We start from the raw sequence: 15,699 nt of genomic DNA on the forward strand, positions 1-15,699 counted from the left end.
TCACCTGTGAGATCCTCCGTCCAGCTGTGGGCGGGACATCCAGCTGAGTTAATGTTTAACTGAGAACCTGCAGGATTAACGGGCCGTAGGTTTTTAAGTTATGATTGTTTTCCAACTTCAGCCTGATTAAGTGATGTGGATGATTCAGACAACAGGGAACCATGGTGGAGGTTTAGGGGATTAATAATGTCCTCAATGCTGAGAAATACGGGCAGATATCTACAAAACATTCAATACCATCAGCCAGGCGTATGATTGGCCCCAAATTTATTCCTTCTGCAGCAGAACAAAACATGCAGCCAAGGTCTTTAAGATCTGTCTCCAGTGCAGAGAAGAACAGGAAGTTCTTGATGTGATGGCATGGTCCTCATCCGGGGATCTTCTGGTGCGTCTGGATCACATGAAGAGACAGAAGGATCTGAGGTTCTCCAAGATGTTCCTACATAAACTGTGAGAACTTGTCTCTGGGGGATGTGATGCTGCCTTTAAAGCAGATTCTGGTCTCAGAAATAACGATTTGATTTAGATCCAACTTCTGTTCATTCACTGCATTCTGTTAACTGATGGAAATAAACTATTAACACTTTAATTGATGAAACATTCTTAGTTTACAGCATTTTCTCACTTGCTTAAACCTTTTGCACAATACAGTAAAACTGTTTTTTTTTCACCTTTATGCAATATTTGCATTAAAATTCCACTAATAGGAGCTACACTTAAAGTACCAATAATATGCTTTAAATCTATTTCTCTTGCGCTAAACTATGTATAATTTTACACAAATATCAACAACCCATGAAAGAACATGTATAAATCCTCTTTTTGGAAATGTTTGATGTTTTTTCTTTATTTTAAAGCTTAAAAATGAAAACAAATATGGTTTTGTAGAAAATGAAAGGAATTAGATGGGAGATATTTATTAAAAAAATATGAGTCTATTTAAGTTAGACTTTAATGGCTCTTTGGTTTGTGAACGTTTCAGACCGGCTGGTTTATACCGGGCAGCTCTTCAGGGCCCTCTGCTGGCCGGCAGGTGTAACAGCACTTCGCCTCACTGTGAGGATTCTTCTGGTTTCGGACATGATCACAATTTCTGGGTTTAAATATCTGCTGCTATTCCCAAATAAGAAACTTTGTTGTGTTTGTACTGGTCCCGGATGAGAGAATATGAATAAAAGAGACAGTTTGTTAAACGGCTGCAGTTTGGGTTTATTCCTCTCATATATTGTAACAATAATATAGTCCGGAAACTACAGCAGGAGACACAGAAAGGTCCTTTCATTTCTAGATTGTTGATCCTGAGAGCAGATGGAGTCTGGGTGATGGAGGCTCATCTCAGACGATAGTTGTAGTTTTAAAACCTTCTTGTCTTCAATGGGATGTGAAGCTGGGGTTTAAAAAAAAAAGGTTCAACATCCAGCAGCTGAGGTTTTATTTACCGAATGTTTCTGCCATCATAACAGACTGGGAGGAAAAGGGATGCAACAAATTCAGATCAATGGATGTTTTGCAGCTTTTTATTCCCAACCTTCACACTGAAGCAGAAACGGCATCATTTTCAGCTGCAACATTTGGGCTAAACTACAAACTGAACGGACCTTCAAAGCTCTGTTGAGATCTGCAGTCTACTATGAATGTTTTATAGGACCAAGATCTTATTCTAAACTGTATTTCTTCTTTTTAGTAAAGCAACTGTGCCGCTGCCTTGTTGGCCTGGTCTCTCTTTTAAAAGAGACATTTTTATCTCAGTTGGATTATTTGAGTTATATAATGATAAATAAAGAGTAAAACAGGAGAGTTAACACCAATATATCATAGTATAGACAATGGAAATAGAATATTAATTTAACATATAATTAAAAATAATTAAAATGATGATCAATAGATTATTTAATGAGTTCAATACTGTCTCAGTGGTCAGCTACAGAAATAGGCTGCTTAATTACATTTAAAAATATCTAGTGCCTAGCGGAGCTATTCTGGCTGGTTGGTAATTAACCGGTTTAAGTGAGACGAGGTTCAGCTCAGGAAAGCTTTGGTTGGCCTTTGTTACTCTGGATTCTTGGTCCGGATGATGCATTTTAGAGTGAAAGCCTTCTGATGTGGACTAGCAGGCCTGCAGGCCTGAAGCGTTGCATTAATTAGTCTGCAGCTTGAGCAACAATCAGCATCTCTTTCCTCAGCTGTGTCAGCCTGCAGACTCTGCAGAGAAGCTGTGGAGCAGACTCCCAGGTTGCTTCATCGGTTTTTAACGCAGATCTGTAAACCTGCAGAGTTTTCCAGAAAAAAAGGCAGGATCCAAAATCTGGAGTGAGCGTAAACCTGCAGGTTGGGCCGAGGAAGGAGATCAGAAACGGTAAAAACACGAGCCGAGCTCAGAAACTGCACGTTTGGCTGGTTTGCATGAGTTAAAATAGCTGACTGGAAAGATTTAAATGAAAACCTCAGCGCTGAGTTTTATGGACGAGATGTTCCTGGCTGATGGAGCCTGGGAGAAGAACGGTTTTCATTTCGGTTTTCACCTGAATGTGAACGTTTTGTTGTTGATGAAACTTTTTAACTTTCCTGAGCTGTTGATGCCCTGCAGACAGAACCTTTATCCTCCTGGAGCTGCATCAATAACTTCTGTCTCATCAGGAGAAAATTAGATTTATACTCATTAAATAGATAAAATGTGAAATCAATTACAAGCCAAACAATATTTTAGAAAATGATCGTTTTTAAAGTGTCAGAAAAGATCAAATCGGATCAGATCGACCTGGACTTTTAGTCTTCTTAGTGCTTTTATTTCAGGTTTGCTGCCATCATGAAGTCCTTAAACAGTTTATATCTGGTTATATGAACATAACCATAAATAAAACCTCAATTTTAAAATTAGACATTAATCTCTGACATGTGAGCGCAGCACATGCTCAGTTTACACATCTGCAGGTTCTTTTCCTGCTTTAATCGCCTCTAAACTAACATCTACACAAGTCTCAGCCTGAATAGGTTTTAATATGAGTTTATTTTATTATAATCTTTAGGAGCAGATGTATATATGTGCATACAAATATTATTGTTGTGTACAATAGAAAATCAAGGTTCTGTTTTTTTAGGGGTAACAGAAATGAGCCAAAATATCCAGCTCTCCTGCCAAACTGAGAATAATCAGCAGCTTTAAATGAATCCTCCTTTAACTTCCAGGCAGAAACACGTCGGTCGATGTTGAGTTTCTGGGTTTGCTTCTCCTCCAGGTGAATCTTTAAAAGCTGCAGGAATTAGCCAGATCCCAGCAGAGATGTCTGGCTGGTGTGTGCTGGAGGGCCGGGTGATTCCTGCTTCTCTTCCTACGTTCAGCAGCTGCTTTGCATCTTGTTTGCCTTTGTAAATAATATGGACAATGCAAATTTCAGCTCCCGCTAGATTAGAACCTGTGTTCAGTCGGGTGGTTCTCTGGGACTGAGAACAGAATCCGGTTTTACGGAAACGTATGCAAACCAATGGAAATGTGCAGAGCTCAGTTACAGAGAGCTGGTGTGTCAGAGAGGACCACAGTTTCCCATCGGCCAGAGGTACGAGCTCTCTGGCTCTCAGATATTTTAGACTCGGCTTTTATGGTACGTTAGATTTTTATTCTGTATTTCATGTTTTCAAAGGAACTTCAGACAAACTTTAATGGTGTAAAAGTTTCATTTGTTTTACTAAAGCCTTTCCACTGCTGATATTCTGACTGTTGACAGGAAGCGCAGAGTTGTGAAAATCTTTTTTATTGAAATGTAATCATCATGACGAGGTTTCTATGTGTGTAAAACTATAAAAGTTTGAGCCAGACGTGATATTTTCAGCACAATTGTTTCAGCATTTATAAAATTAAAGCTTTTCTGAATAAAAACCTTCCTACTGAAGCGGATCCCTACAGTTCAGCCGGTTTGTAATAGCTGAGTTCTACTGAAAAGGTTCTCAGAACTGATCTGGGTTCTGCACACGTCCATGGGGCCTGTCTGACCCTTAAACCGGTTTAAACTGTTTATCTGCTTGCTGTGACAGAAAATGTGAGTTTCTTCTCAGTCCGAGTCTGTCCGGTGATTAGTTTCCTCCACGGTTAGAAGTTCAGGGGTAGAAAGTGTCGCCGGTTCTGTGTTTTCTGGTCCTGAGCGGAGGAACCGGGTCTGTTGACATGCTGGCTGAAAGGTTTGGCTATGGGAGTTCAGCTTCATGTCCACCATGACGCTTTGAGACGTTTATGCTGAAAGCTGAGATGTCAGGAGGCAGAAAGGTCGGGGGTGTTATGCTGAGGTGAAGAGTCAGCTGCAGGTTTTTTACCTCATTGATTAAAAATGAGAAAAGGTGAATGAGGAATCTGAGCCGTGCTTTTTGTCTCCACTGTCAACCTACAGTCCTTAAACTGTCATATTGTCAACATATTCAGGGATGCACAGTAATTGACTTTTAACACAGAACCAAGTTAATAAAGGGATGAGAGTGGCAGAGTAATCAGGCGGTAACTGGAGCATCTGACAGTCAGTAGAAAATGAAGTGAAGGTCAGCAGAAGATGTCTCTGGTTAGACGGCTTCATCGGCCCTGAGTTTGATCCAGGTGCCTCAGTCTGGGTCTGATGCTCTTTGATTGGTGGTTTTATGCAACTTCACCTCATGTGGGGTCCAGAGAAGCCAGGAGCCTAACGGTGGAACCACGGGGTACTTAAGAGCTCATGTCTTCAATCAGAGTTACAACGGACACATGAGCTTTTAACTCATCGTAGCTAAAAGCTCATGAGTTACCCTTTACTGTGATTCAGGGCACCCCCCCCCCTCCCCCACAACCACTCAGATGCTGATTTTCACATTATTCTGTTTCTTTTCCTGGATGAAACATTCAAGGTTCTGTAAGGAGCTCAAAGACCCACTGATGGCTTAAAAACACAGTGATGACCTAAACTAATTTCATTTAGCTGGACTGACGACCATCAGGATGCTGGAACTCCTCTGGTTGAGGCAGAGACTGACCTCTGACCCAGAGGGAGTGGTCCACCAAAAAGAGGAAACCTGAAAGTCTGATGATGAATGTTTTCATCCCACAGCTGAAAAACCCTGAACTACCTCCAGGGTAGGGGGGGCTTACACGACACAGATGATGCTGAAAAGTAGCAGATCCTCTACGGCTCGTTGCTTTCAGTTAACGATACTCATATTTTCTTTGTTTACTGGAGAGCATTCAGAAAATGACACCCATTAACAGTTAGAACCGTGGTTTTCTGTGTAGACATGAAGTCATTTAGGGTCTGGATGTATTTTCACTGTTGATGCCGTGCTTGTTTCTCTACCATCCAGTGTAAAGAAGCCATCATGTTGTGAAAACTGAAGCTGACTTCGCTGTAATTCACCGCTGAAGCTTCCACTTCCTGCTGCTGAAGGCCAGAGTTCCTCCGTCCACCGGTTCTCCTTCCCTGGACTCCAACCTTCCCGTCTCCGTGGCCCAGCTATGAATCCCTATGCCGATGATGATTCTGGGTTTTCAAGCTGTCCAACTCCGTATTCCGCCTCTAATCCTAATTTCTGCTGTGATCCATCTGACCCTCCGCTGGTCCAGACCGGCTGCAGCTCTCTGTCGGCGTCCCCAGCCCCTCATTTCCCGGCGGACCACCATGGCCAGACCCCCAGCTCCACGCTGCCGCTGCCAGCCTTCAGTCCCGTGGAGAACCCCTACGCTCCTCCCGCCGGCCTCCACTCCCATCAGGCCTCCGTCTCCATCCCGTCCCCGGACCTCCGGCCGTCTCCTGCCCAGGACGACATGTTCGACGAAGGCGGCCCGGACCTGGAGTGCGCCATCTGCTTCAGCCAGTTCAACAACGTCTTCCGCTGCCCCAAGATGCTGAACTGCAAGCACACCTTCTGCCTGGAGTGCCTGGCACGCATGAACGTCAAGTCGTCGGAGCCCAGCGCCATCCAGTGCCCGCTGTGCCGCGGCCTGACGCCCCTGCCCCCCCTCGGCCTCCCCAAGCTGGCCACCGACTCCACCGTGCTGTCCTACCTGCCGGCCGCCATGCAGAGGGTCTACAGCATCCGCTTCATCCGCAACAAGGGGAAGCTGCAGGTCAAAAGGTCAGACTGAGCTCTCTGTTTTGTCTTTTCTGTCCTCGTGTAGAGAATCCAGCACCTAGATGAGAATAACGGCGTCCTGATTGGTTCAGTTACAGAAGCAGCTGCTCCTGTTGCTTTAAAGCTGACAGGCAGGAGTGGATGTCACCAAGAGAGGCTGAAATGTTAGAGCTTCAACATGAACGTCTTATCTTACACAATAGTTCACTTGCAGCTAAAATCAGGGACGCTTGCAGGTCACCAGAATGCATTTTGGTTTCTTCCTCAAACACGGTGCTCAGAGGTTGGACTGAAGCAGTTTTTAGCTCCTGGCTGAGGGTTAGAAACCTGCTAGATGGAGAATCATTGATCACTGAGAGGTAAAATCTGCAGTAAAACATAACTTTGTTTTAAAGAAAGGCTCCTGGTTATGATGCGTGAGAATCCAGCTGAAGCTGGGCTCTGCAGGAGTCGGCAGTGATGAGGAAACAGAGCGCAGCGGGGTCAAAGGTCGGCTTTATTACAGCGTATCTGTTCAGTCGAGTCATTTTACTGGAGCTGGTTGGTTTTCAGGAGGTAAAACCAAAACACGGCTACGGTTCCTAGTTTTCAGGTTTATTTCTTCATAGTTTGGTGCCGGTGACCCAGATGTTGTTGAGGGAAACCAATCTGAACTTTACAGGAGACCTTTAGAGTCTCAGATTCAGATCTTTGCTCACATTAATTTAATTTCTCAAGACAAACAGATCAAATTAATGGAATAAATATCTGATTGCATCAGTGGACAGATTCCCATTTAACACGCAGTCCAGCTTAACCCAGGTGACGATATAATGCAGGTAAATTCTGTTCATAATGGCAGTTCCTGAAGGTTCCTGAAGGTTTTCCTCTTCCTGACCAAGCATGTGGTGACAGTGGAAATGAACAACTTGATTATAGATTTTGGTTTCTTTTTCTCCTTCATTGCGGTTTTCCAGAATAGTTAGCATGGAGTGAAAACAGATTTTATTTTAAAGAGGATGTAGAAGAGCTGCACTTGGACCATCGGTACATTTTAATCTGGGAGCGTCCTGAAGGTTGCCCCACGTAAATTCTGAGACACAGCAGGTAAATGTGTGTAAAACGTGTTTTAGACAAGCCACCACTCCATTCCAGCTGATTTAACCTTTCAGCACATGATCCAGTCCTGTAGAGGTCAGAACCGGAAGCCACAGGGAACTTCATCTCTCTGTTCAGGCTGAATGGTGGATTAAAAGACGAATCATTAGCAGCAACAAGAGATTAACTTGAATCTCCACTGATCGCCAGCACAGTCCTTTATTAAAACTCCTTTTTTATTCAGCATAAAATGATCTTTATTAATGATTGGAAGCACAGTTTTGTATTTATTGTAGATTTCCTTTGAGCCACACAGGCTCAGATATTTACATACAACCCCACAAACACTTGGTTAAAGACTTTCAGCAGAATGGAGCGTTGGCTGGCTTCCTGGAACGTTCTGGCCTTTAGTGTTTGGTCCATACATGAGCAGCTGACCCGTTGAACGGAGCCGTTCCATCAACATAATGTTTGGTCCGTTAGAAACCAGCCTGGATGTGTTTGGGATCATAGTTCTGCCGGTTCAGGTCCAAACCTCCAGTCCAGTCCTCTGCAACCAGGCAATCCCAGCAGCCATTTCCACCCTCAGTCCTGCCAGTTAACATTAGTTTAAAGCAAATGTTACACAACCTTTTTTAGAAAAGGGCAAATTATAACGTTCACAAATATCTACTGTGGGGAATTTTTAAAGAACTGCCATTTTTGGGATTTAAAATAACAAAAAGATGAGTAATGTGGAGTACTCCAGACTTTTTGAATTGAGAAAGCATCCTGGAGAGGAAGCGAAACGTCTTCAACTACGGAAAACAAGTCCAGTTGCTTTGTTTTTTTTTACTTTTTTTTGGATTGACAATGACCTGGATGACTGAGAATCTTCACCAGCATACGTCCATTTACTATATACAGAGTTAACATTTGTTGATTTGTTTTGATCCAAAGTTAAGAGACATTGATGTCCAGGCGAAGGTTGCAGGTCTAGATGTTTAATTTAACGAGAAACATCAGAACTCCTCTGCTGTTAATTTCACACTGTTGGCACCAGACCCACAGCAAGGTTCTTCATCCTCAGCGGACCGTTTGGTTCACATGGTGGAAACCTGGGCCTAGCTGGACCTGTTTACAGGACAATGGTCCCAAACCGGGTTCCAAACAGGTTAATCTGGATGACACTGAGTTTCTATGATGGCCTAACCAAAGCCGTGACCTTAAAGGTTCATGGCCTCTTCTTTAAAACCGGGTTTGTACCACAAAACCAACCAGTTTACATGAAGTCCACAGATCATTCTGCTGTGAAGGCTGGATGAACCTTAGACTCAAGGCAACCATCCGTGTTAAAGGTCCAACTTCACATTTAGCTGCAGAGGTCAGAGAGTTATGATTTTGAAATCTGGCAGCATTTAAATGTTGTACCAACTGCCAGTTTATACAAGATAAATTAAATTATTTCCCACGGAGGGGAAATGTCTCTGCATTAGCGGGCTGCTTGCTGCCACTGAGAGGAACCCGGGGTTAAATCTGTGGTCGAGGTTCTTGCTCAGGGACCCAGAATGACGGAGTTCTGAACCGGCAACTTTTGTGGCCTCTCAAAGATGTGAACGCCATGCTCCCTAACGACGAGCCCGCTGCTGCACTGAGATAATAAAAATGTTTCTGCACATTTTATGTATTTAATAAAGGAACCTGATACAGCTGTAAGGAACACAGCTCCCTGTTTGTCAGCCTTGATTAAAAGCACTCAGAGGTGTTTATATGTGCGGCAGCCATGTTGGTCACTAACCACAAAGACTTCAGGTTATTTTAAAGGTGCAGGTCTGACTCCAGGGCTGCTGGTTCCAGTACAAACAGAACCTGGGGGGGGTATATTTCTGACCGTCAGAGACATCGTGCTCCTGGTTCTTTGATTCAGACCGCGTGTGTGTCGTGTAATTACTCCCGTTTAAATCAGTAAAATCTTCCTCTCAGCTCATCAGGACGAAACCACTTAATAAACTAATCTGTTGTTTTCTAAATGAAACCATTTACCCTGAATCTTTTAAAGCAGAAGTTTCCTTTTCAAATTAACGGAATAAAAGAACAACGCTGCTAATTCAATGTTTGCTGCTACTAAATATGGTTAAATCAGTTTTGCACCTCATTTTGAGATGGACAGGAAATATGAAGAAACTTAATTATGATCAGGAAAATACATCAGAGTAACCCTCTGTTTAAATAAACCAGCTGTGCTGAAAACCAGCCAGCAGCTCCTGTAGTAATCCTGACGTCTTCTGTTGAGGAAAATAAATATCTTAGTTATATTTCTGTTATATTAATCAGGTATTTGTATAGAGGAACTGAGGAATGCATAGTTTTTAACTGTGTCTCCCCTTTGAGGGCAAAATAAACACACAGTTTATGGTTGGGAGAGGTAATTTGCTGAACCCCTGATAAAGACCGTTTCAGTAATAAATTAGCCGCTGTGTCTGTCCTCCTCCCCCAACCCCCCCCCCCCCCCTTCTGAACTAAGCAGTGGGGCAGTCATTCCTTTAAAAGATGTGTTCAGAGCACCGAGCTATATTATACACTGGAGTGCTAATAGCCGCTGTTAGAATAAGTCGCTTTGAAGCCACCGGCCGCCATATTGGTACTCCCTATTTTCCCCCAGTAACTAGGGAATATGTGCGCTACAGCATATATATATATTTCAGCACCTAATTTCCTAGTAGTTGATAGTGTTAGTACATCCACTGACTGTAGAATTACCTGTGAAATAGGGAGGATCAAGATGGCGGCCAGTGACTTCAGTTCTTCGCCAAAATCAGCACTCCAGTGTATTTTATAGCTCAGTGGTTCAGAGTAGTGAAAGACAGACGGAATATTTTACATTGCCATGAGCCAGGATGTCGGGTTTTTACTGAATACAACGAAATGGTAATGTAAAGTCTGTCTCCTTTGGAATGGCAGGCCGGTATTAATATCTATGCTTCCTCTCTGCGGATGATAAAGCTTTATGTGTTCCGCTCTGCTTTAAGTAGAGAAGCTGATCTGATGTTCAGGTTTACTCAGTGAAACCCGGTTCTCTCTCTGCAGGAACACCAACGGACCGGGACGGACGGGCCGCAGGTCGGTCACCTCCCTGAGGTCGGTGAACCGCTCTCTGGACGTGGGACTTCCCAGCTCGTCCTCAGGGGACGGCGGCGGGGAGTCGGGGGGCCTGAGCGGCGTCCTGTTCCGGCTGACGGGCCGGCCGCTGTGCCGGGCCCTCCTGCTGACCCTGGTGGTGATGATGATGATCCTCCTGACGGGAATAATCATCTTCCTGCTCATGAACAACAAGGCCGGCTGACTTTACGTCACTTCCTGTCCACCTCTGCGTCCGACTGGAGGACGAAACGGAACATTTTCATCTTCCTGTGGCCGATGAGGTTGGAACCGACCCGGATGTGCAATAAGGCAACGTCCTTCAAATAGAAACTTTAAACTTGCTGCTGCAAAAGTATATATATTTAATTTTAAGTCATGGGAAGTAAGTTGAGTGGGGGGGCGGTGGTGGCTGGTCATCTTTTTAGATTCTACGTGAGCTTTGGGCGTCCAGAATGATGCTGTGGAGCGGCTGAGCTGAGTCGGACCTTTTTGGCCTTTGACCCGGACCAGATGTGTGGCTGTTACAGCAAAGCTGCACGCTTCCTCCTGGTTTTACTCCAAAAAACACGTTTTTGCATAAACAAGAGCTAAATAATAACCAGAAACGGGTCGGAGTCCGTCTGGTTCCCAAAGCTATAACCCTCAGACCAAATGATCCGCTTCCACTTTCACTCCTGAAAGGTTTCAGGTTGAATCCACGCCTGGAACCCGGGTTTTGTTTCCTTCGCTCCAAACACAGCTCTTTGTTCTGCGTGTTCTCCTGCTGACGCGGGTTCTGGCACCGGTTCCTCTGAAACACGGACACTCAGGGACAGACCGCTGTTTATTCCGCTCCGACGCAGCCAAAGATTTCCCTTTTAATCAAATGTTGTTGACGGATGTCATGCAAACGAGCCGGCTGCGGCGGTTCTGCTGCAGCGGTTCAGACACAGGACCACAGAGAACCTGCGGCCGGTTCCTCTGCTCGGTCACACTCGCCCGTTCAGGTCCGTTTCTCTCTGAGGTTCTGTGGCCTGAATTTGCCTGCGTGTTAAAAACAACATGAATGCGTCTCTTCACAGAAACTTTTCGGTGACGCATTTGTTTCTACAAACAGGAGGCCGGTTCTGAAGCTGCAGAGACGACGCTTCTGGTTCGGGTTCTCCTGGCCCGTCTTAGTTTGGTTCTGTGAGGGAGGTTCTTTTTTTACCTGAATGGGTCAGGAGGGTTTGGACCTGTAGAATGAACTCAGGGTCAGCACTCTGGGTGCTGCAGGGGCCTTCAGAGCGGCGGTTCGGACCGGCCTGGTCCCGTTGATGGTTCTGCATGCTGAATGTTTTATCTGACCTTAAAATAGTCCCAAATGGAAACTTCTTCCAGAACTGCTTTGAATATCAAATAGTATCTGAAATCAGAAACTGGCTTCATTGTCTCGGTTCTGAAACGTGATCGGTTGAAGCCCGGTTTCTAGAACACTCTGTCCTGTTTTTATGTCGCTGTCTGAGGTCCGGGCCTCTTTTACTGTGCAATGGAAAATAATCTTTTATATATTTATGATCCTTTTAGGCAACCTTGCACTGTCACACTTTCTTTTGGGTCCGATTTAAATAAAGTTCTGAATAAATCCTTCAGTTTCTTGGTTTTCATGCTTGATCTGATGGAACTTTGGGTTATGCACATTGATTTAGTTAATTTCTTAAATCTTTGACCCGCTTTGACATGTAGAAACTTTTGTGGGGCAGCAAGAAGGTCCTGGGTTCTGAATCCCGGGTCCAGCCTGGGATCTTTCTGGAGTCTGTGGGTTCTCTCTGTTCGTGTGTGGCTTCTCTCTTGGTACTCCAGTTTCCTCCCACAGCCCAAAATCAGTACAGGTTACACTAAATTGGCGCTGGAGTGGACAGACCAGCAGGACTCACTCCTGTCTCTGTTGACAAATTTGATTTGACTAATATTTATTATTTCTAAGCTCTCACAGGTTTCAGGCTTTTTTTTTATATATTAATCCTTTATTTGAACACGTTAGTCCCTTGAGACTCAGTGTCTCATTTACAAAAGACTGGTTTAACTATTAAAAAAAATTACAGCAGTTTATGTCAGCAATTACAAATTTAAATCTGTCTCAACATATGGTTTAAAATTTAGTGGAAAACAAAATAAAATGTATTCCAATTTTAAAATCTGCTCACTATAGTCTCGTGCATGAATTTCAAAATAAAGGTGCATCTTAAAATTGACAATATGGATTGATCTTTTCATTTTGCATAGATGTAATTGGCTCATTAATAAATTGATATATTTCTATAAATCGATGCATTGTGACATTTGTAGTTTCTACAGTCAGATGTGAGCTGACAGCCTGACCTCTCTAACGTTTTGTTCTGCCGTCGGCTCCTCAACCACCTGAGGAACGTCTCATTTTCAGCACCCATCAGTTTTCTCGGCCTGTAACTCTGTTCTGGTTTAGAAAAATAAACCTGACACTGGCCGTAAACTGATCCCTGAGGTGGAGGACGATAAAGTGCATCTTTTAGACCAAAATCAACATTCTGCTGGGAAAGCTTTCAGTAAATTCAGATATTTCCACACAGAGAATAACATCTAAAAACAAATTTAATTCTTGTATTTTTAGATTCTTATACAGAGCCTTTTCCAGATTCAGGATTGTTTTATCCAATGAAGCTGTGACAAAGTCAAAATGTAGGAATCCTAAAATGCTATGTCTTTCTAAATCACCAATTCACAAATATTCTCAAGCTACTTAAAGGTTAATTCAGTCCATCAGCCAGATCCATTCTGATTGATCCCAAATATCAAAACAGTCGAGTTCAGTTTATAATCCAGGTTGGTTCTCTGTAAATAAACCCAGCAGGTTGTTGACCTGCAGGATTCCCTCCTCCTGGATGAACATGGAGCCACAGCAGACAGCTGCTGATGCTGAGTGGTTGACTTTGCAGCAATCCCTCATACCCAGCATGCATGTAGCGACAGTGGAGAGGAAAAGTTTATCAATCATGTTTGGCTTTATCAGCAGAGTTGTAGAGATGTTTGATAAAATGTCTCCCCCTGCTGGTAGAAAATAAACCTGAACAGTTAACTTTCCTTATTAATAGCTTTTCATTATTAAATGGTTCCTGTTAAAGTGATGAGAGCTGGAATGAAAAGGCGACTCCTGGGATGCAGCAGTGGTTTATTAGCAATGCTCTGACTGGAGCAGGACGCACAGGATCATCTCATCCATTCGTGGAGCGCCGTTTTCCAGAGGCTCTGCTGGATCGGCGGCAGCTTCACCCTGAAACACAAACGGGGACACGGTCCAGAACTCTGACCGGACAGACGTTCCTCAGCTACAGCACAGCAGGTGGAACCCTGAACCTTCTAAAGGTTCCTGCTAGATCCCCAGACAGCAGTTCTACATGCATCACACAGCTGGCAGCACTGATCACGTGTCGTTTACCTGTCCAAAGGTTCTGGTTCTGCTGCAAGCTTAGAGGCATGCAGGGTAAACCCAGCTGTACGAGAAGACGTTCAACTTTTATGCAAAGAAAAGGAAGAACAAACTTGAAGATCCAGAAAATCTAAAGGAACTTAAAAATGAACAAGATGGTAGAAAATATTCTGACTGACTTTTGTAAGTTTCTGTTATAAAAAAAAGATGAGAACCGGTACCTACAGGTCCAAAAGAAGTGAGTTTTAAAGTTAGCAGGTGAAACCACCGTCATCAGATCCAGGATGACAGGAGATGGATCGGCTGGTCCGATCAGAACCAGCTACAGCTAAACCCGCTCAACACTGAAAAGATGACGGTGGACCTCTGGAGAACTTCCCCCTCAGAATCCTCCACATCTGTCTGCTGGTTCCTAGGAACCACCCTCAGTCCGGACCTGTGCTGGTTCTCTCACACTGACCCGGGTCAGAAGAAGGCCCGGCAGAACGCGGGTCGCCAAACCCAGAGACGCTCTCTGATGAACTCTGAGCTCCTCACAGCCTGACCAGCTGCTCTGCAGTGCAGGAACATCTCAAAACATCTGAATATTGTGGAAAAGTGCAATTTATTGTTGGCCAGTCATTCCAGAAGGTGAGATAAAAAGATTCATCGCACAGAGGAAAATTTTTCAAGCTTTTGTTTCTTATAATTGTGATGATTACAGCTTCCAGGTGTCTCAGAAAATCAGATCAATCAAGATCCCATCAAAGATGTTTTAAACCCAAACGTCAGGCTTATGGAAAGTTAATTTCTATTCAGCACTTGGTTGGTCCTCCTCCTGCATGAATTCCTGCATCAAAGCTCCATGGCATAGAGGCCATCAGCCTGTGGTTCTGCTGAGGTTCTGGAAGCCCAGATTGCTTTGATAGCTGCCTTGAGGTGATCCGCCTGGTTGGTTCTGGTGTCTCTCATCTTCCTCTTAATAACAGCCCAGAGGTTTCTATGGGTTCTGGTCAGGAGAGTTTGCTGGTCAACCAAGAACAGAACCACCACGGTAACTGGACCAGCTTTTGGTACCATTGTCAGTGTGGACCGGTGCCAAGTCCTGCTGGAAAATAAAACCAGCATCTCCACACAGCTTGTCTACAGAGGGAAGGATGAAGAGCTCCAGAATGTCCTGGTAGACCCAGAGGACCAGAACCAGCAGATGACCTGGTACCTAAACCATCACCGACTGTTAAAGCTTCACTCTGGTTCTGGTTCTTCATGGGTTCTGAACCTCTCTTCTATTCCTCCAGACTCTGGAACATTGATTTCCAATTGAAATGCAGAATTTGGTTCCATCTGAAAGCAGAACTTTGGACCTCGGAGCATCGGTCCGGTTCCTTTTCTCCTGAGCCCAGCTGAGATCGTAGCTGCTGAGATATCGACTCCAGCCTCGGTCCTCTCATGGTGAAGCTGCTTCTTCTCCAGGCTGCGGTTCTCTCTGCCACACGTCTTCCTTCCACTCAATTTTCTGTTAATACGCTTGGACCCAGAACCCTGTGAACGACCAGCTTCTTCTGCAGGGACCTTCTGTGGCTGCTCCTCCTTCTGAAGGTTGGAGATATCTTCTGCACATCTGTCCAGTCAGCCGTCAGAGACCGGTTAAAGGTTCTGGAAAACTTTGCAGGTGTTTTTAGTTAATTAGCTGATTAGAGTGTGACACCTGGAGTTTTCAGTAATCAACTATTTCACAGTATTCTAACTTTCTGAGACACTGTTCATCATCTGTAGCCGTAATGATCAAAATTACAAGAAACAAAGGATTATATCACTGCTTATGTAATAACTGTAGAAAATAAAGGAGCTTCACTTTTCTGAAATTACTCGCAAATTATATTGCACTTTTACACAATGTTCTATTTTTTTAAACATACCTGTATTTCTCTGTACATACAAACATATGTACATATGAATCACTTTATCTTTTATTTGCTCTGAAGTACATATTTACACCTAATGTCTGGAAGCAGTGA

The 15,699-nt window shown here is 43.9% G+C and overlaps 1 protein-coding gene across 1 annotated transcript; it reads left to right on the forward strand.

Moving 5' to 3' along the window:
* The first annotated feature begins 2,165 nt into the window (after nucleotides 1–2,165).
* LOC105921581 (E3 ubiquitin-protein ligase RNF152) lies at nucleotides 2,166–11,876 on the forward strand. The gene is made up of 3 exons (XM_012857413.3): nucleotides 2,166–2,356; nucleotides 5,314–6,084; nucleotides 10,225–11,876. The coding sequence occupies exons 2-3, from the start codon at nucleotides 5,465–5,467 to the stop codon at nucleotides 10,478–10,480; spliced, it is 876 nt and encodes a 291-aa protein (XP_012712867.3). The 5' UTR covers nucleotides 2,166–2,356; nucleotides 5,314–5,464; the 3' UTR covers nucleotides 10,481–11,876.
* Nucleotides 11,877–15,699: the final 3,823 nt, after the last annotated feature.

The sequence above is a fragment of the Fundulus heteroclitus genome, chromosome 12 (genome assembly GCF_011125445.2).
Source record: "Fundulus heteroclitus isolate FHET01 chromosome 12, MU-UCD_Fhet_4.1, whole genome shotgun sequence".
NCBI lineage: Eukaryota > Metazoa > Chordata > Actinopteri > Cyprinodontiformes > Fundulidae > Fundulus > Fundulus heteroclitus.